This window comes from Pocillopora verrucosa, chromosome 10 (genome assembly GCF_036669915.1).
Source record: "Pocillopora verrucosa isolate sample1 chromosome 10, ASM3666991v2, whole genome shotgun sequence".
Classification (NCBI taxonomy): domain Eukaryota; kingdom Metazoa; phylum Cnidaria; class Anthozoa; order Scleractinia; family Pocilloporidae; genus Pocillopora; species Pocillopora verrucosa.
This window is the reverse complement of record NC_089321.1, coordinates 7,718,239-7,739,683: the sequence shown is the minus strand read 5'-3', so window position 1 is coordinate 7,739,683 and position 21,445 is coordinate 7,718,239. Positions and strand designations below refer to the sequence as shown.

The 21,445-nt window shown below is 37.2% G+C and overlaps 4 protein-coding genes across 4 annotated transcripts; 2 read left to right on the top strand and 2 right to left on the bottom strand.

Annotated features, from left to right (window-relative positions):
• Positions 1-5: 5 nt before the first annotated feature.
• LOC131791761 (RYamide receptor-like) lies at positions 6-1,372 on the top strand. The gene has a single exon (XM_059109140.2). It carries the CDS (start codon positions 194-196, stop codon positions 1,286-1,288), a length of 1,095 nt encoding a protein of 364 aa, XP_058965123.2. The 5' UTR covers positions 6-193; the 3' UTR covers positions 1,289-1,372.
• Positions 1,373-6,305: 4,933 nt separating this feature from the next.
• On the bottom strand, positions 6,306-7,688 carry LOC131791722 (RYamide receptor-like). Its single transcript, XM_059109100.2, has one exon. It carries the CDS (start codon positions 7,686-7,688, stop codon positions 6,690-6,692), a length of 999 nt encoding a protein of 332 aa, XP_058965083.2. The 3' UTR covers positions 6,306-6,689.
• A 6,110-nt stretch (positions 7,689-13,798) lies between these two features.
• On the bottom strand, positions 13,799-14,797 carry LOC131798697 (RYamide receptor-like). The gene has a single exon (XM_059116371.2). The coding sequence runs from the start codon at positions 14,795-14,797 to the stop codon at positions 13,799-13,801; it is 999 nt and encodes a 332-aa protein (XP_058972354.2).
• A 1,534-nt stretch (positions 14,798-16,331) lies between these two features.
• Positions 16,332-17,372, top strand: LOC136283649 (RYamide receptor-like). The gene has a single exon (XM_066172837.1). The coding sequence runs from the start codon at positions 16,332-16,334 to the stop codon at positions 17,370-17,372; it is 1,041 nt and encodes a 346-aa protein (XP_066028934.1).
• Positions 17,373-21,445: the final 4,073 nt, after the last annotated feature.

The following is a 21,445-nucleotide window of genomic DNA, read 5'->3' as shown; positions in this document are numbered from 1 at the left end:
TTCTACGCTTTTCCCAGTTCTCCGCGATTGTTGCTTACCATACACACGTTTGCTTTTTTGATTGTAATATGCTTTTATTAATGGTATGTCACGTGAAGGCGTAGGATTCATCCGACACGTCCCTTAGTCATAAATAGAAAGTGCCATTGCGGTTGACAAACTTTACTTTTGAGTTTAAAGCTAATCTCTAAGAATGTCGACGAACTTCAACAAAACCACAAATGGAACGCAGACAACATCGTGCTTCGATCCTACAGCAAGAAGAATCGGATACACTGTTACTTACAGCCTGATCTCTGTATTTTCAGTGATTGCAAATTTATTGATTGCAATTATTTTTTACAAGACGAAAACTTTGAGGAAATCCATCAACTTTTTCATTGTCAATATGGCCATATCCGATATTCTTTTGCCGATTTTTCTTATAACGCCGTATTTAACATCGTTATACACTGAGGACCCGTGGCTGATCAGTGGTCCTGTTGGCGTGGTACTGTGTAAGCTGGTAATGTTCTTGCCGCACGTTTCTGTTTCTGTGTCTACCGAGAGCCTGGTTCTAATTGCAATGGACCGTTTTGTAGCTGTAGTATTTCCCCTCCGTTCTCCTCTCATCAGTTCAAGGCTGTGCCCGTTCCTCATCCTCGTAACTTGGATCGTTGCAATGGCCGTTTCGTTTCCATATCTCTTGACAATGAAACTTGTTGAGTATCCGGATGGCTTGGCGTGTGAGCGAAAGTGGATTGAAGCTTTTGGCGATAGCTCATCGTTAAAACTTTATAACGTAACGGTTTTCACTGTGTCGTTTTATGTTCCATTCGTATTGATTGCAATACTATATATAATTATTTGCCTAAGGCTTAAGCTCCAGAAGAAACCAGGCGAGCCATCAATCAACATTGAGCGCCAACGAGCGAGAAGGGAGCGAAACGTATTAAAGATGTCCGTAGCTATCGTGTTTGGGTTTGCGCTGTGCTGGTTTCCCTACACGATTAACTGGTTACTACCGACGCATTTCAGACCCGAAAATGCATCCTGTGGCTTCGAATACTTTACCGCCATTGCCTTTCTTTTGGCTCATTCAAACTGTGCTATAAACCCTTGCATTTGTTTCATTTTTAGCGTTAATTACCGGCAAGGTTTCAAGAATCTGACGCGAGGCTCTCTTGTCTTTAATAATGATGTCAATACTTCTGAAAGTGTTGTATTCCAGCGACGGCGGGCAAGTGAATCGAAGACCGATTGTTTAGTCTCAGATGCACATGTAGTGCAGATAAACTGCATTGACTGACCAACTTTGAAAATCGAAGGGGAGCGAAATTTTTAGTCGGCCTTTGAAGATGAAAACAGGGGAACCACCCATTAAAGCATGTAGCAAGAAGCGGTCAAGTTTCAAATCTCTTTATTTTACATGTTATCGAAATTAAAAAGGATTATTAATGGGAATTATTTTGATCGCCTTTTTTATATCTTTTTTTTTTCAAGGGCATTGGGAAAAGCTTTATGCAATTACAAGAATGCTAATTTCAGAGAAATTGATTCTGACGTAGCCAAAGTGTGAAGGAACTGAAAGAAATTTCAAATTTAAGTCGTCCTCTATTATGCTCTATGAAAACCTGGGTGCCACCTGAAGCCTGTAATAAGAAGCGGTTAACTTTTGTCTCTCATCTCTTTATTTGAACATGATTAAAAAATTTGAATTTTAAAACGTTTACTTTAAACGACGGAAAAGTAATTCAAGTCAACATCGGCACTCTTTCTCATCTTTATCTTTTTGTCCCACTAGAGGCGTAGGAAAATTGTCATACGATAACAAGGGAGCGAATTTCTAAATCATGATATAATTTCACAAAATCTGACGTTTCAGGCGTTTCTGCCTTTGTTGGATCCTTACATACGAAAGTTTGAAGGGAAGAGAAATTTTAAGTCACCCTTCATTATACTTTGAAAATGAAACCCGGGTACCACCTGGAGCCTGTAAAAAAAAGCCATTAAGTTTTGTCTCTCTTTATTTGAACATTGCATCGAACTTTCAATTTTCAAAAAAGAAAGAAAAGATTAAAAGACGAAAGCTATTAATTCAAGTCAATATCGGCATTCATTCTATTTTATCTTTTTTTTTAATTTCTTTTTCCACCAGAATCATTTGGGAAATTTTCATACAATTACACGAGAGCGAATTTCTGACACAGATGACTTTATTTCACAGATCTGACATTTTCTCGATTCTGACGGCCAAAGTGTAAAGGAAAAAGAAATTTTTAAAATTCGTCTCCCATTATGCTCTATGAAAACTTTGGGTGTCATCTGAAGCCTGTAATAAGAAGCGATTAAGTTTCGTCTGTCTTTATTTGAACATATTCATACCTACGCATACAAGAAATCCTCGCAGCTATGAACGCTACTGAACTAGTAGTTGAAATAAGACCTGAAAAAAATTCAGGCCCGTACAGGATTTGAACCCATGACCTCTGCGATATCGGTGCAGCGCTCTACTAACTGCGCTAACAAGCCAACTGGGAACTAGTTTTTACATTGGATCTAAATAAACCATCACATCACAGAGGTCATGGGTTCAAATCCCGTACGGGCCTGAAAATCTTTCTTCCGGTCTTATTTCAACTACTAGTTCAGTAGCGTTCATAGCTGCGAGGATCTCTTATATTCGTTTCTTCACCGCAGTGCACATATATGATTTTCATATATCTACAATCATTATGTTCATATCTTTTCGTCTGTCTCTATTTAATTTGAATATGTTTATATCACTGTCATGAAATGAAATCTTAATCAGAATTATAGGGGGGGGGGGGTTAAAATGTAAAAGAATCCGTGATCTCTTTCATATCATTAACTAATTATGATTGCTCGACAATCTTGTACTAAATAAGTGAGTCATGGAACATTGGCAGCCCTTTCTCTCATTTCAATTAAGAAATACAAAATGAAACTTTATTTAAAATACGTCCGAGGAAACCTCTACGTGCCATCTTTTATGCGCCTGCCTCCGCGCCTGTCTTTGCTGACTGTAAGCCTCCGACAGGCGAGATTCATGAATAAATTGAGGGGGAGGGAAGACAAAGAAACTAGATATATTGAATGTTACTAATCGAAATAAAGAAAAGAGATCTGACTGACGTCAACAAGCGGACTCTATTTGAACAGAATTGTTTAATCAGTAGCAAGAGAATACAAACATTTTATATTCTGTTGTCAGTCGCTTTCCTCTTTCAGATATTTTTCCACCCACAATATACGATTGAGAGAATCAAATATTTGATAATTGCGTCAGTATGTCGCCAGCATATCGCGTCCTATTTTTGAATCTCTATGTAAGTGTTTGCTAATGTTTTACCAGTATGAGCACCTGTTTGAACAAACGAGGCCAAATTAAAAACTTTCTTACATTGTATTCTTACCAGAAGTAAGCAATATATGATGCACAGTAAATGTTTCCTCACGAAACATAGAAAATCTAGAAAATTTGGATTAATACATCTGATATGGTCATATCTACGATAAAGTGATTGATAAAATGATAAGTTTCTCCCTGTGTTCTGTATGGTATTTATAATATAATCCAAATGAAGATGATATTCTATATCCGACAGGAATTAAAACCCTTTCTAATGCACATGACTGTAAGATTTTATTAGATACTACTTGATTAATATGTGTTATTCATAGTTGTTTCTAATGCAAGGCAGGATTCCTTAATGCATATCAACGGTTCACCCCTAGGAAAAAAATGTTTTTACGGCAACAGATTCGATTCTAAACCCCTTTTTGCACTTAGAAACGAAAAATATTCACACAACCGTGAACAAGATTAGTATTATTTTTTAATTTTACTTAAGATATTTTGGAGGAATAGAGGAAAAATGATATCTCCGTTGCCTTAAATCGACCGCATGCGCTCATTAACCTTCCGTGCTTCGGCTAGGCCATCTATTCAAAATTTAACCATCGCTGAGCAACAAAATTCACTCCCCGCCGTGAAGCCAAAGTACAGGTAATATGACTATCAAAGAAGAACAAAAGGACGAAAGAGCAAAAAAAAAAATAGATATCGGTTTCGGTGAACCGTATCCCTGAATAGGTTTTAAGAAAAGGATAATTTCCCTTTCTTTAACCAATCTTTGGCTCTGAGCAGGTCTCGGGGGGCTACCTATAGTCTCAATAAACAAAACAAAGCTGATTACTCACAAATAGCTTTCATTTACTATCTTTAGCCCAACTTCTTTTACTGAGCTGGATCTGGTTTCCATGAGAAACAGATCCAAAAGATTTTTCCCCATGGTAAAAACTTCTTCCTTACTCGCTTATGAAATTTTTCCCAAAAAAGTCACTTCAGACCGCACGACTTTTAGGGAAATTTGCATGACGGCTTAAACCGTTATTTAGAATAATTATGGCTTAATGATCGTGTGCTACATAGAATTCTAGTTACATATTTGTAAACATGTTTTTGTAGACTGCTGTCGTTGAAATTTTCCCAAGAGGTAAAAGGACCGGATAAAAAATAAGATCGAATCGATCGCATGTAGCCTCCACTTAAGTAAGACAAAACACATTACGTAACCACAGCTCTTTCATGACCATTGTGTTCGCGAAAACTTAACCCGTCCGCGCCTTGTTATACCCGAAAACATATAATTAAAAATCCTCTTCTTTAACAATTAAAAGCAAGTTAACAGATTGTTTGAATGAGTGTGCTTGAAATGGTTTTTAAACGAAGGGATGAAAATATATTGAGAGCAATAGAAAAAATTACATCTGTTTATTCTTTGGCATGAGAAATAAAAAGAGATATCAAAGAAGTACATGGGACATTAGGGTTTGACTGAATTAGGAAAAAAAATTGATCGAGAATTGAAAGAAATGTTGCGCTATTTAAACTTCATCAATTCCCTCCTTAGCACTCATATCACCGGCCACTTTGTAATTTGCTTTTACCTCGGGGTCTGCATGACATTTGCCGCTCAGTAATATTTACACCTTGAATAAATGACCTCACCAGAGCACTTAACATAAGTGCGTTTATGCGGTCGTTAATGGCAACGGAAAACAGTAAAATTAAATTTTTCAGTCTACTGGGTTTTTCTCAAAAGAAACTCTTGGTTTCTCTATAATCCTTTAAAATACTGTGCACTACATCTTGGAACATTTTCCTTCAATAATTATAAGCTGTTATCACACGGAACCAGCTGTCAAACGTTATTCAACAAATAACGCTATTTCAGTATTTGCTTTCCAGTCATTTGCTTAATTTTATTGCCTTTTTAATTCAGATCACGCCTCGCAGGGGAAGAAAATAACAAAATACAAAATAAAGACGGTATATACATTACTGAGTTGGATTTAGTTCTGCATGAGGAACAGATCCAAAAGATTTTTCCCACAGTAAAAACTTCTTTCCTTACTCGCTTATTAACTTTTTTCCTGTCTTTATTTATTTATTTTTTATTTTATAAAAGCTGTTAGCAAAGTTGAATCCGATTCTCTTTCCCTCAGTAACTGGATTTAAGCAGCTCGGTACCTGCGTTCCATTCATCATGTGCGTAAAACGAGGATCGCCGTATTTTTTCGAGTAAACGCCCTGGGCGCTTAATACATTTTTAGACTTTCAGAGTAACCGCTTATTCGAGGAGGACGCTTTTATGATTTTCTTCATTTTCAGCAAGTATTTAGTTTATTTCGCCACAAAATGATAAATAATAACAATACGCGAAGATGTACCATAGGCAATGAATTTCGAGATTGTAAGGAAATATTGAATAAGTTACACTCTTCTTAGAAGCTCTCGATCGGGTTCACTGTTAGGCATAAAACGGCCTAAAAGTTTAGCCGTTAGGCGGAAAAATTGGCAAATTTTAACCTTTAGTCGCAAAAACGCCAATTGTTGGGGCGTTTGAAGGAAACTAGCTTGCATGAGCAAACTGGACGGAAGGTACCAAGAATTGTGCTCACGGAAGCTTCTTCTTTAATCAATTACGCGTTGCCGCTACAACGTTTACAGTATTCCCTTTCTGATTAACTCCAACTCTAAAGCTTCTTCTTTAATTTATTACACGTTACCGCTACAACGTTTACAGTATTCCCTTTCTGATTAACTTCAGCTCTAAAGTTTTTCTTTAATTTATTACGAGTTGCCGCTGGCGTGTGTCTTAAGGAGATCCCACATTATCTCAACAACGTCTATTGTCACTTTGCCTGACCAGTTGAAAAAACGTACGGGCTGTTTTTTTTCGGGTGCCAAGTCAAAAATTTCAGAAGCAATATGGCGAGGCTCTTCCGTCTAAAAGGGATTACGAACAGTTTCAACAAGTCAGAAAGAGATGGCCAGAGTTGTAAGATGTGGAAAGTTTGCTGTCACCAAACAGTAAATCATTTGATGGATGGGTTTCGCCGCACCAACTTCTTCGTAAGTGTAGTTATTAGGGAGCTTAAGCATCGACGGCAGACGCAGACGGCAGCCGCAAGTTAAAAGTTCTTATTCCTTACGGTCGATGAATTAGTGTCAAATCGTGCCAGATTTAGTTTTATTCTTTCTCCTGTTGCTGCCCGCGTCTCAAAAATTTCTCTGCTCAAATTCTCTATAAATAGGGATAAAGAAACGGCGGGCATGTTCAGCCACATCAATGCGCGGATAAATCCAAACAGCATGCAGAAGGCTGGGGAGAAAACGATAACTAAGCTGCTTCGCCTGTAGGAAAACAACCGAAGAGATTCTTGAGACCTTGACGATAATTACCACTGAAGATAAAACAGATGCAAGGATTTACAGCACAGTACGAGTGCGCCAGAAGAAGAGCAATAGTTCCAAAGTATTGCATGCCACAAGATGACCATATAGCTATGTTTGATGAATAAAGGGACAGCATGAGGCAGATGCTGAGTGGCAAGAAGCATACGGTGAACACCAAGACAATGGCAACGGACATATTAAGAACATTTCTTTCTTTCTTCAAACGCCGTTCTCTTGCGTTAGCTGATTGCTTCCCTGGAATCTTCTGCGATTTAATTTTTAAGGAAATGACAAAATAAAGTATGGCAATCAAAACCAAAGGGACATATCTGGTAGCAATGATCAATCCCAGTATGTAGGTTTGCAGCGATAGGGACTCTCCAAATATGTCATTCCACTGTGGCGAACAAACTAGCCCTTCTGAATACTCAAGAACTTTAAAGGCGATCAAATATGGGCAATGGACTGCCATGGCGACGATCCAAATGACGAGAATGAAGTACCGGCACTGCTTTGAACTGATCAGTGGGGAACGGAGAGGAAATACTACAGCTACAAATCGATCCACTGCGATCAACAACAGGCTCTGTATTGACACTAGAATTGAGACATCTGCAGTGAAGAAACTCAGTTTACACGCCGCATGGCCAAGGGGACCGCCAACCAGCCAGTGGCTGGCCGTGTTTAATAGTACAAGAATTCGAGGAAAGTAGAAAATCGGGAACAACAGATCAGAGATTGCCATGTTTACAATCAAAATGTTGATTGGTGTTCTCAGAGTTTTCGTCCTATAGACAATTATTCCAATGAAGGTATTCGCAGCCAGCGACACAACAAATAGTAGACAGTAGGCGAAGGTTTCACCAATTCTTGTCGCTGTGGGGTTGAAGCAGCTCGACATGGACTGTGTTCCATTCACCATTGCTGTCACGTTTGCAGACATTTTTCGATACCAAGAGATCAGGTTTTTCTTCAGCCAACAGCCTTGCGGTGGGTACCTAAACTCGACTGGATGAAAACACAGCCTATCCATCTTATATAGATGAAACTTTCACATGTTTAATTAATGAACATGCCTAGGAAAATTCTAGAAAATCGATAGTCTTCACCTGAGACCTCTAACTAAGAAAAGTATGGTTAGAATCGGCTTTTGTCCGAAATTAAGCAAACGATATGCTTTTTCAAATATTGTCGGCAAAAGGGACAATTTTCTCAAGTTTATAAGCAGGAGCCCATCCTATATGAGTTTATATAATCATTATCAATATTGTTCCAATGGCTCCAGAAATAGCCCAGCCACAGATGTTTACTGATATAGAATAACGGTTGACAGATGGTAGCGAAAAGATCTACAATCTTCTTTTCAATTCAGAATTTATTTTTAATTATGTTGCCATCGAAAGTTTAATCCAGCCTCGAACTTACTGATTAGTCTTGTTGCTTAGTAAACTTATTGGAGTATTAAAGAAAATTTTCACGAAGTCGTAACAAAAAGGAAGGGTACAGGATAATATAAGGCCGACTTCTTATGTGCGATAAAAAATGATATGGCTTCATAAGTCTTCTTTTCAATTCAGAATTTATTTTTAATTATGTTGCCATCGAAAGTTTAATTAGCCTGAGCTTGTTGCTCAGTAGACTGGTTGGAGTTTTAAAGAAAACTTTCAGGAAGTTGTAATAAAAGGGAAGGAAACACCGGGACAAAGCCGATTTCCTATATGCGAGAAAAATAGTATGGTTTCATAATTCACCAGGAGAACTTGTAATAATTTAACAAATTTACATGACAGAATTCATATGGCTTACGATGTAGATTTTTCCTTTAATCTTGTTTCTGTATTCGAGCAAAGATGATATCTCTGTTGCTTTAGCCGACTTAAACGATCGCATACACTCATTAACCTTCTGTGCCGCGGCGAGGCCATCTATTCAAAATGTAAACATCGTTGAGCAACAAAATTCAGTCCCCGCGGTAAAACCAAAGTACCGGGCGATATGACTATTAAAGAAGAACAAAAGGACGAAAGAGTAAAAAAGAATAAATATCGGTTTCGATGAACCGTATGCCTGAAGTTGTTTTAAGAAAAGGATAATTTTCCTTTCTTTAACCAAGCTTTGGCACTGAGTAGTTCTCGGGGGGCTACCTTTAGTCTCAATAAACAAAACAAAGCTGATTACTGACAAATAACTTTCATTTACTTTCTTTAGTCCAACTTCTTTTACTGAGTTGGATCTAGTTTTCCATGAGGAACAGATCCAAAAGATTTTTCCCATAGTAAAAACTCCTTTCTTACTCGCTTATTACCTTTTTTCCTGTCTTTATTTTGTATTTTGCTATTTTATAAAAACTGTAAGCAAAGGTTTATCCGATTCCCTTTCCCTCAGTAACTGGATTTAAGCAGCTCGGTACCTGCGTTCCATTCATCGTTGCGGTCACATTTGCCGACATTCAGCCAACAGCTCTGAACGCTATCTTTTTTTTAGTGAACGGCAGTGATGATCTGCATAGATATTATTATTGTTCTAAATTGCATACGTTAAATTCTCCAGAAATTCAAGAATATCGACAGATGTACGCTGAACCTTCATTTTGATTAGCAAAAGTATCTGCAACCGTAGTTACCTCAAATGAAATAGTTAGGAATGATCACATTTGGATAATTGTACTTTGAATAGAAATATCATAGGGCTCAGGAACAGTTTTAGAAAGTTCCATTTTCTCAGTCTATTTTCATCTCTTGACGTGTATGTAAACAGCTGGTAATTACAACATTCAGTTTAAGTAAAGGAAAGACTTCCCTGAGAACTTGTTAGTTATCAAATTTTTTTATTTTGTGTTGTAAAAATTAGCTATAAAGAAGCGATACTACCTCGTGGAAAGAATCTGCCACAAAATAACGTGCATGTCCTTATTTATAAACATCTTTGTTAATTGCAACAGTATATTCGGTGTAAAACTGTAAAGGTTTTTTGACGCTTTCAATACACATCATAAATTTGTGCTTCAGTAACTTGATGCTGATTTTTGTATTTGTTAATTGATCGCTTGTTTGCTTACTATTTGCGTAACAGACGATTGACGGATGTCAGTTTCCCACCCACAATGAGTCGTGAAAAACTTATATCAGCTAACAAAAAGCGAGGAATGTGTGTCAAGTTATGCGTATCTTTTCTTATATTATCTTCCCTTCGTTTAAAAACCATTTCAAGCACACTCATTCAAACAATATGTTAACTTGCGTTTAATTGTGAAAAAAAGAGGATTTTAATTATACGTTTTCGGGTATAACAAGGCGGGGACGGGTTAAGTTTTCGTGAACGCAATAGTCATGAAAGAGCTGTGGTTACATAATGTGTTTTGTCTTTATTAACTGGAGGCTACATGTGATCAATTCGATCTTATTTTCTATCTGATCCTTTTACCTGTTGGGAAAATTTCAACGACAGCGCTCTACAAAAACATGTTTACAAAATATGTACCTAGAATTATAAATATCAAACTATCATTAAGCCATAATTATTCTAAATAATAGCTTAAGCCGTCATGCAAATTTTCTTAAAAATTCTTTGAGCTGCTAGTTAGGTATATACATGAAGTCGTGCGGTCTGAAGTGACTTTTTTCTGAGGATTTTGAAGATGTTGGTTTATTTCAACCTCCTTGGCCGGTCATTTTGAATGAGCAAGTACCAGAATACCAGTAGACAAGATATCTGTTTATTTTTTGTTTTTGCGGGGCCGATTGAGTTGTATCCCAACCTTTAAACCTCGTCTCAATGTCATTATTCAAAAGTAGTATTAATGAGCCCTTTTTTGTTATATATCAGCAGTAAGGCTGATATATTGTGTATCTGCACCAGAAACATCGTAAGCAGGTGAGCTAACATGCAACAGCTCGGGGCTCAAACTACAAAAAAGCATTTAGATCAACCAGAGAGAAATTAGCTAAAGAGATTCTTAGGGCCTCGACGATAATTTCCATTGAAAGCGAAACATATTAGTAATGGTAATGGGACCGAGTGGAGTCTAATAGTGGTCTGTAATCACACGAGTGATTAACAAAATCGAACAACTGCGAAGGGGGAGTCCGATTTGATGAACATGAGTATGATTACAGAGAGAATTGGAAGACGAGAAGTGAAAACAACAATTTGAGAGAGATTCATTTAAATATTGAAGAGGAAAAACAAGTCATTTCTAAGGAAGGTAGTTCAACGCAAGACGTGATCTGAATCTAAAGGCAAACATGAATAAAGCACGTGATAGAATGGCGAGTACCGAAATAGAATAGTTTAGTGTTGTTGAATGACAGTTGACAGCTTGTCTCAGAATCATCACGTATAAGAAAGGAAGTTGTTCTAAAATAGAGAAGTTAAACGTGACTTTAACGGCAAATAGTATTGCAAAAGGTGACTATGCAACTTTTTCCGTCTGCTTTCAGCTTTTCGCACTTTTTTAAACGAAAAAAATTCATACAAGCCACGAACAAGATTAGTGTTATTCTCTAATTTTACTTAAGATATTTTGGAGGATTACAGCATCTCCGTTGCTGTAAACGTCTTAAACGACCGCATACGCTCATCAACCTTCTGTGCTTCGGCGAGGACTATTCAAATGTAAACATCGCCGAGAGACAAATTTCAGTCCCCGAGGTAAAACCAAAGTGCAGGTGATATGACTATCAAAGAAGAACAAAAAGACGAAAGAGTAAAAAAAGAATAAATATCGGTTTCGATGAACTGTATCTCTGAAGTTTTTTTAAGCAAACGATAATTTCCCTTTTTTTAACCAATCTTTGACTTTGAGCAGTTTTCAGAGAGCTAACTATATTCTCAATAAACAAACAAATTTAATTTCATTAACTTTCATTAACTGTCTTAAGCCAAACTTCTTTTACTGAGTAGGATTTACTTTTCCATCGTAAAAGCTTAGCCTATTAAAAGCTGCCTTCTAGCAAAACTCTTGGTAATGAAGGTCAATTTCAAAACATCATCATAATCTATCAGGAAGGGATTGCAGTTTTCCGCCGAATTCCGTTATAAGTTCGTGGTTTAATCGACCGCATGTATGTGCGTAAATCAAGGATTGCCGTATTTATTTGGGTAAACGTCCTGGGCTCTTAATAAATATTTAGACCTTCAGAGTGACCGCTTATTTGAGGTAGGCGCTTGTTTGATTTCATTAATTTTCAGCAAGTATTTAGTTTATTTCGCCACAAAATGATAAATAATAACAATACTCGAAGATGAACTATAGGCAGTGAATTTCGAGATTGTAAGGAAATATTGAATAAGTTATACTCCTCTTAGAGGCTCTCGATCGGGTTCACTGTTAGGCATAAAAACAGCCAAAAAATTTAGCCGTTAGGCAGAAAAATTGACAAATTTTAATCGTTAGTCGCGAAAAAAAAAAAAAAAGTAAAATTTTCTTAGTAATCACAAAGGATAGAAGTTAAACGTTAGCCGTAAAATGGCCGACATTTTAACCGTTAACCATCGCCTTTTGAAGAGCCTCCTCCTAGACACTTTTTTTTTGGCGAGCAGGGGGATGGGGAGGGGGAAGCAGAAGGAGAGGGGAGGGTGCATAATCGAGGTGAGGCGTTAATCCAATAAATACGGTACTTGAGAGAAATAACCGTAATAACAATTTAGCTTATGAGAGAAAAACCAGTCCGCATAGCTTTTCTTGATGTTATTTATTTCATCTTGGATTTAATCAGACTTTGTTTTTTCTCATCGCGTTATAACAGCTTATTGATCCAAAAAGATCTTTCATTTACAGGCAGAGTCCAAAATATTGAAAATAATTGTTATATAAACATTAGAACCGGAAATCCTGAAGCGAAAGTTCAAACAATTGTTGGGGCGTTTGAAGTAAACTAGCTTGCATGAGCAAACTGGACAAATGGTACCAAGAATTTTGGTTCACAAGAAGCTTCTTCTTTAATTCATTACGCGTTACCGTTACAACGTCTACATTATTACCTTTCTGATTAAATCCAATGCCAAATCTTTTCTTTAATTTATTTCACGCTGCCGCCACAACGTCTACAGTATTCCTTTTCTGATTAACTCCAACTCTAAAGCTTTAAATTATTACACGTTGCCGCCACAACGTCTACAGTATTCCCTTTCTGATTAACTCCAACTCTAAAGCTTTAAATTATTACACGTTGCCGCTACAACGTTTACAGTATTCCCTTTCTGATTAACTCCAACTCTAAAGCTTCTTCTTTAATTTATTACATGTTGCCGCTACAACGTTTACAGTATTTCCTTTCTGATTAACTCCAAACCTAACTTCAACTGATTTCGGCGACAATTTCAACTAGGACTAACAACCATTAACCAAAAGCTACGCGCTTAAATCTCATTTGAAAGTGGGCAAAAGTAAATATATAGTTAAATATGAATAAGATAATGTCGCAAATTAATGACATTCCAATTTGGGAGAGACGACTAAAGCTGACGTGTGTTTTAAGGAGATCCCACATTATCTCAATAACGCCTATTGTCACTTTGCATGAATAGTTGAAAATACATACCAGCTGTCTTTTTTCGGGTGCCATGTTAAAATTTCAGAAGAAATATAGTGAGGCTCTTCTAAAAGGGATTGCAGAACAATTTAAACAAGTCAGAAAAAAACGACCGAGTTGTAAAATGTGGAAAGTTTACTGTCACTAAACAGTAAATCAGTTGATGGATGTTTACGCCGCACCAACAACGTCGTAAGTGTAGGTATTAAGGAACTTAAGCATCAACGGCAGATGCGGACGGCAGCCGGAAGTTAAAAGTTCTTATTTCCGGTGATAAATACATCTTTTTGGTCAGTTCAATTTGGTACAAAATTAAAAAACAAATACCTTAAGGTCGATGAATTAGCGTCAAATCGCGCCAGATTTAGTTTCATTCTTTCTTCGGTTGCCGCCCGCGTCTCAAAAACGTCTCTGCTCAAATTCTCTATAAGTAGGGAGAAAGAACTGGTGGGCATGTTCAGCCACATCAATGCGCGGATAAATCCAAACAGCATGCAGAAGGCTGGGGAGGAAACGATAACTAAGCAGCTTCGCCTGTAGAAAAATAACTGATGAGATTTTTAAGACCTTTACGATAATTACCACTGAAGATAAAACAGATGCAAGGGTTTACAGCACAGTACGAGCACGCCAGAAGAAAGGCAATAGTTTTAAAGTATTGCATGCCACAAGATGACCTCATAGCCATGTTTGATGAATAAAGGAACAGCATGATGCTGATGCTGAATGGCAACCAGCATACGGCGAACACCAAGACAATGGCAACGGACATATGAAGAACATTTCTTTCTATCTTCAAACGCCGCTCTCTTACGTTAGCTGATTGCTCGCCTGGAATCTTCTGCGACTTAATCCTTAAGGCAATGGCAAAATATAGTATAGCGATCAAAACCAAAGGGACATATCTGGTAACAACAAACAATCCCAGAAAGTAACTTTCAAACGATAAGAACTCTCCAAATGTGTCATTCCACTGCCACCGACAAAACAGCCCTTCTGGATACTCGACAACTTTAAAGGCGATCAAATATGGGCAATGGACTGCCATGGCGACGATCCAAATGACGAGAATGAAGTACCGGCACAGCTTTGGACCGATCAGTGGGGTACGGAGAGGAAATACTACAACTACAAATCGATCCACTGCCATAATAACCAGACTCTGAACTGACACTAGACCTGAGACATCAGAAGTGTAGGAACTCAGCTTACAGAACTCTTGGCCAAGGGGACCGCTGATCGGCCAGTAGCCGCCTGTGGTTAAAGTTAGAAACAACCGAGGAAAGAGGAAAATCGGAACCAACAGATCGGAGATGGCCATGTTTACAATCAAAATGTTGATTGGTGTTCTCAGAGATTTCTTCCTATAGACAATCATCCCTAAGAGGATATTTCCAAACAAGGACACAACAAATATCAGTGAGTAAGCGAGGGTTTTACCAATTCTTGTTGCTGTGGGGTTGAAGCAGCTCGACATGGACTGTGTTCCATTCACCATTGCTGTCACGTTTGCAGACATTTTTCGATACCAAGAGATTTCTTCAGCCAACAGCCTTGCGGTGGGTACCTAAACTCGACTGGATGAAAACACAGCCTATCCATCTTATATAGATGAAACTTTCACATGTTTAATCAATGAACATACCCAGGAAAATTCTACAAAATTGGCAGTCTTCACCCGAGACCTAACCAAGAAAAGTATGGTTGGAATCAGCCAGGTCACGTTTGCCGACATTTTTTCAATACTAAGAGGTCAGGTTTTTCTTCAGCCAGCAGCCTTGCGGTGGGTACGTAAATTCTACTGGATGAAAACAAAACTATCCATCTAATATAGATCAAACTTTCACATGTTTAATTAATGAACATACCCAGGAAAATTCTACAAAATTGGCAGTCTTCACCCGAGACCTAACCAAGAAAAGTATGGTTGGAATCAGCTGTTGTCCGACATTAAGCAATCGATATGCGTTTTCAAATATTGTCGACAAAAGGGACAGTTTTCTCAAGTTTATAAGCTGGAGCCCATCTTATATGAGTTTTTATAATTATGATCAATATTGTTCCGATGGCTCTAGAAATAGTCCAGCCACAGATGTTTACTGATATAGAATAACGGTTGACAGCTGGTAGCGAAAAGATCTACAATCTTCTTTTCAATTCAGAATTTATTTTTAATTATGTTGCCATCGAAAGTTTAATCCAGCCTCGAACTTACTGATTAGTCTTGTTGTTCAGTAGACTTGTTGGAGTTTTAAAGAAAATTTTCACGAAGTTCTAACAAAAAGGAAGGGTACAGGACAATATAAAGCCGACTTCTTATGTGCGATGAAAATAGTATGGTTTCATAAGTCACCAGGAGAACCTGTAATAATTTAATCTTTTAGGTTAGGCATTGAGTCAGTTAAAATAGGATTGTCGAGAACAAAAATGGTTTTGAATTCTCTAATTATGTTTAACTTTTTGATATGATTGGTACTGGTGAAAACGATAATTTTTTAGAAAATAATATTTACATATAAAAGAGGTAAATAAAAAACAAGTCATTTCTTAGAAAGGTAGTTCAACGCTGGGCGTGATCTGAATCTAAAGGCAAACATGAATAAAGCACGTGATAGAATAACGAGTGCTGAAATAGAATATTTTAGTGATGTTGAATGACAGTTGACAGCTTGTCTCAGAATCATCACGTATGAGAAAGGAAGTTGTTCTAAAATAGAGGAGTTAAGCGTGACGTTAACTGCAAATAGTATTGCAAAAGGCGACCATGCAACGTTTTCCCGTCAGCTTTCAGCTTTTTGTAATTTGAAACGAAAAAAATTCACACAAGCCATGAACAAGATCAGTATTATTTTCTAATTCTACTCAAGACGTTTGGAGGATTACAGCACATATGATATCTCCGTTGCTGGGGATGCTTAGAATGTAATATATATGTTAATGATCAGACGTTTTTCCTTAAATCGAGTGTAGCAAACATATTTTCAAATAGAGTGAGAGAACCCGCGAGAGAAGTGCTACCTGAGGAAGACGCTCAGGATCTCTGAGCAACAAAAATGTTGACAGAAGTAAACGCAACCACAAATGGAACACGAGAAACGAGCTGCTTTGATTCAACAGCAGCCAAAGCCGGTACAACCACAGTTCTGTTTGTGCTCTTCGTAGCTTCGCTGGTTGGAAACATCTTCATCGCACTGGTAGTATACAAGACGAAAACCCTAAGAAAACCCATCAACTTTTTCATTCTAAACATGGCCATGTCCGATCTTCTATTTCCGATTTTCCTGTTTCCACGTATTGTGATCGGGTTGTACGTCGATTTCTGGCTGATCGACGGTCCTTTTGGCGAAGCGATGTGCAAAATTTTTTCTTACTCAATCGACGTTTCCACTCTTGTGTCTATACAAAGCCTGGTTATGATGGCTGTTGATCGTTTTGGAGCTGTGGTATTTCCTTTCCGTTCTCCCTTTATCAGTTCTAAGTTGTGTCGTTTCTTTATTCTCGCCACTTGGATCATCTCCATTGCTATCAAGTCCCCACAACTGTTTGCCTGGAAACTTGTCGAGAGTCGAAATGGGTCAGCGTGTGAGCTGCGATGGAACGACGCGTTTGGAGATTTATTGCCCTTTAAAAGCTACATTTTGGCATTGAGCGTTGTATTTTGGTTTACTCCTTTAGTTTTGATCGCCATACTCTACGTCACCATTGTGCTCAAACTTAAATCCCAGAAGATCCCAGGCGAGCAATCAGTAAATGTAAGAGAGCAACGTTTGAAGAGAGACAGAAATGTTTTGAAGATGTCTGTTGCTGTTGTGTTGGTATTCATAGTGTGCTGGATGCCTACCACCATCCGGATGTTACTAAGCTTCTATTCATCAGACAACATTATGATATCATCTTGTAGTTTCCAATACTTCAAACATATTGGTTATTTTCTTGTTCAATCAAACTGTGCTATAAATCCTTGGATCTTTTTCATTTTCAGTGGACATTTTCGTCAGGGGCTTAAAAATATCCTCAGCTGTTTGTACAGGACTAATCGAGATGAACTCCCTAAAGTTGAATTGAGGAACTATAGATGTAGCACTAACTTGTAAAAAACAAAAACTGAGAATCTAGAAGAAGAAAATAAAAATTCGAAAGAAAAGTAAAAGAAAAAGCAGGAGGAGAATTGAAAGAAATATAATAGAGTTTGATAAACTGGAGCTTGTAAAAACATTACAATAGTTTGGAGTGTAAATTAAAAATTCATTTTTAAGCCCTAGATGGTCATAGATGTGAATTAAGTGAATGATCTACTTCTCTGTACTATCCCATCTGATCTGGCTTTATTTTTACAAACTCAGAAATATGCTCATACTCAGACGGCCCCGAAGAGGACGGAGCAAAACAAAAGGTCTAATGAGTAGAACAAATAGCTCAGTACGTGCGTTTTAAATTTCCTACATTTTTTTAGCTGCCCTCTGCAAAACATCAACGTGAAATGACCAAAAATTTGCGTTCACTGAGAACGGAAACCCCGACGGCAAATTTGGAACTCGACACCGCTCTCATACGTTATGCTGAAGTTGAGATGCGGCGCCGTTAGTGACGATAAACACATCTACCCATTTGTAGACTTCGCAAAACCCCAACTAAAAATATAAATTCATTTGTTAAACTACATGTTCTTGCCCCCAGGATTGTTTAAGGTTAAAACGTATTACGTTTTGAAATACAGCATGTAATCGAAGTTTCCCGATTCCAGTTCACATATTAAGATCTTTAGTGGTACGAATTGATGGTTTCAGTAATTTTTATGTTTCTCAGTGGTCATTTGGTTTTAAGACGTTTGTGAACTGAGCAGGTCAACGGAAAAAGACCCCCCATGGATGTTTGCATTGAAAACGCCGCCTAATTACTATGTCTTTTGAAAGACCTGCCGATGAAATATGTCAAAGCCACGGTATTTACACATAATTTTTATGCACATGGCTCAACCCTAGTTAGCAATTTGAATCTAATAAGCTTGTGCCTGATGGTACTTTGTTCACGAACTTCCCTTCAGCTGAGCGGATGATTTAAGTTTAGCGCCAACTGAAATGACTAGTGCTGGAAAAGATCAATCTTAGAAATTGAAGTTCCATGTTCTTCTTGATTCATGTTGTGACTGTTTTGAAATAACTTTTTAGATAATAACAAACCTTTCATTCGCCCTATTTAACTACAAAAACAATGGCTACAAAACAACCTTACGGTAAATTATCTCTGTCATAATAACTTAATTAAGCGGTCTTTATCTTCAAATACCTTTGCATATTGCGAGACTACTTTTCGTGTAAACATTCCTTTTTGGGAATTTCCAACTGTCAGCTCAATTACTAAGGCAATTTCTATTTAACGAATTTCGAAATTCTCTTAACGGTGACAGCTTTTTAATCAAAGTATTCAGGCCATTTGTATCGTAAAGCCGCTCTGTAAAAATTTTGCATTTTCTTTCTTTCGATTTAAAAAAAAAATAGCGAATGGAGAATAAATAGTTGACTTAAACGACTGCATAAGCTCATCAACCATATGTGCCTCGGCGATTCCATCTAGTCAAAATGTAACATCGCCGAGCGGCAAATTTCGGTCTCCGCGGTAAAACCAAAGTACAGGTGATATGACTATCAAAGAAGAACAAAAAGACGAAAGAGTAAAAAAAAGAATAAATGTCGGCCTCGATGAACCGCATCCCTGAGGTTGTTTTAGGCAAACGATAATTTCCCTTTTTTTAACCAATCTTTGGCTTTGAACCCAACTTTTAAAATAAGAACTGCATGAACAGACAAAGCAGCGTAATTTTGCTTGAATTAGTTAGTTTATATTGAAGTCCATTCAGACAGGAATACGCTTCTTGCTTTATGTCTTGTACATCTTTTCGGGGAGTTAATTTCACTAACTTGTTAATTTATTTTCGTCACCAAAACTCCCATAAAGTTTCTTGAGTTTAACAAGATTTTCCGTTATAAAAAATTAAGCTTTTATACCTGGCTTCTTATCTTCTTCTGATTTTTTGACATGCCGCTGAATGCAAATGAGCGATCAGTTTCAAGAGGGACCAATGAACGTCTTTATCATCATAGTTTTTAAAAACACCAAACTGACAATCGACAAAGTTCACCTTTGTTATTCAACTAAGAACTTTTACTAAAAAGATATTTTTTACTGTAAAGTTGACTTTCCTTAAGTTCTGATTAAAACGGTCAGTACGAAATTTATCCTTGATTGCGACTGATGAGCATATTATAGTGCGGGGCCTAGCTACGGCGGCGCAACCTGATTAGCCCTTAGCGCTATGGAGAAGCAAATGAAGGGATTTTTAGGACCCTGGCGGTCATGTACAATGGAAATAAAACAAATGCAGGGGCTTACAGCACAGTATGAGTACATCAAAAATCGGACAATCTCCGTGGAATATTAAAATCCACAAGACCATATTACTGTTTTGTCTGATGAATAGATAATATTCCTTTTTCCATCAGAAGCATTTGGGAAATTTTCATACAATTACACGAGAGCGAATTTCCGACACAGATGACTTTATTTCACAGATCTGACATTTTCTCAATTCTGAAGGCCAAAGTGTAAAGGAAAAAGGAATTTTTAAAATTCGTTCCCCATTATGCTCTATGAAAACTTGGGTGTCATCTGAAGCCTCTAATAAGAAACGATTAAGTTCTGTTTGTCTCTATTTGAACATGTTTATATCTTTTCGTCTGTCTTTATTTAATTTGAATATGTTTATATCACTGTCATGTATGAAATCTTAATTAGAATTATAGGGAGGGGGGGGGGATAAAGTATTAAAGAATCCGTGATCTCTTTCATCTCATTAACCAATCATGATTGCTCGACAATCTTGTACTAAATAAGTGTAAATCCAAAAGATTTTTCCCCATGGTAAAAACTCCTTCCTTACTCGCTTATTAATTTTTTCCCAAAAAAGTCATTTCAGACCGCACGACTTTTCGGGAAATTTACATGAATGCTTAAACCGTTATTTTGAATAGTTATGGCTTAATGATCGTTTGATAAATATAATTCTAGTTACATATTTTTAAACATGTTTTTTTAGACTGCTGTCGTTGAAATTTTCCCAAGAGGTAAAAGGACCGGATAAAAAATAAGATCGAATTGATCGCATGTAGCCTCCACTTAATTAAGACAAAACAAAGTACGTAACCACAGCTCTTTCATGACCATTGTGTTCGCGAAAATTTAACCCGTCCGCGCCTTGTTATACCCGAAAACATATAATTAAAATCCTCTTCTTTAACAATTAAAAGCAAGTTAACAGATTGTTTGAATGAGTGTGCTTGAAATAGTTTTTAAACGAAGGGATCAAAATATATTTAGAGCAATAGAAAGAATTACATCTGTTTATTCTTTGGCGTCAGAAATAAAAAGAGATATCAAAGAAGTACATGGGACATTAGGGTTTGACTGAATTAGGAAAAAAAATTGATCGAGAATTGAAAGAAATTTTGCGCTATTTAAACTTCATCAATTCCTTCCTTAGCACTCATATCACCGGCCACTTTGTAAGTTGCTTTTACCTCGGGGTCTTCATGACATTTGCCACTCAGTAATATTTACACCTTGAATAAATGACCTCACCAGAGCACTTAACATAAGTGCGTTTATGCGGTCGTTGATGGCAACGGAAAACAGTAAAATTAAATTTTAAATTTAAATTTTAAATTTAAATTTGAAAGACCTCCCGATGAAATATGTCGGTATTGACACATAATTTTTATGCACAGGGCTCAACCCGAGTTAGCAATTTGAATCCGATAAGCTTTTGCTTGATGGCACTTTGTTCACGAAACTTCCCTTCAGCTGAGCGGATGATTTAAGTTTAGCGCCAACTGAAATGACTAGTGCTGGAAAAGATCAATCTTAGAAATTGAAGTTCCATGTTCTTCTTGATTCATGTTGTGACTGTTTTGAAATGACTTTTTAGATAATAATAAACCTTTCATTCGCCCTATTTAACTACAAAAACAATAGCTACAAAACAACCTTACGGTAAATTATCTTTGTCATGATAACTTAATTAAGCGGTCTTTATCTTCAAACACCTTTGCATATTGCGAGACTACTTTTCGTGTAAACATTCCTTTTTGGGAATTTCCAACTGTCAGCTCAC

Excerpts from the sequence above, each read along its gene's own strand:
- LOC131791761 (XM_059109140.2), top strand. The coding sequence starts at position 194 with ATGTCGACGAACTTCAACAAAACCACAAATGGAACGCAGACAACATCG.
- LOC131791722 (XM_059109100.2), bottom strand. The coding sequence starts at position 7,688 with ATGTCTGCAAACGTGACAGCAATGGTGAATGGAACACAGTCCATGTCG.
- LOC131798697 (XM_059116371.2), bottom strand. The coding sequence starts at position 14,797 with ATGTCTGCAAACGTGACAGCAATGGTGAATGGAACACAGTCCATGTCG.
- LOC136283649 (XM_066172837.1), top strand. The coding sequence starts at position 16,332 with ATGTTGACAGAAGTAAACGCAACCACAAATGGAACACGAGAAACGAGC.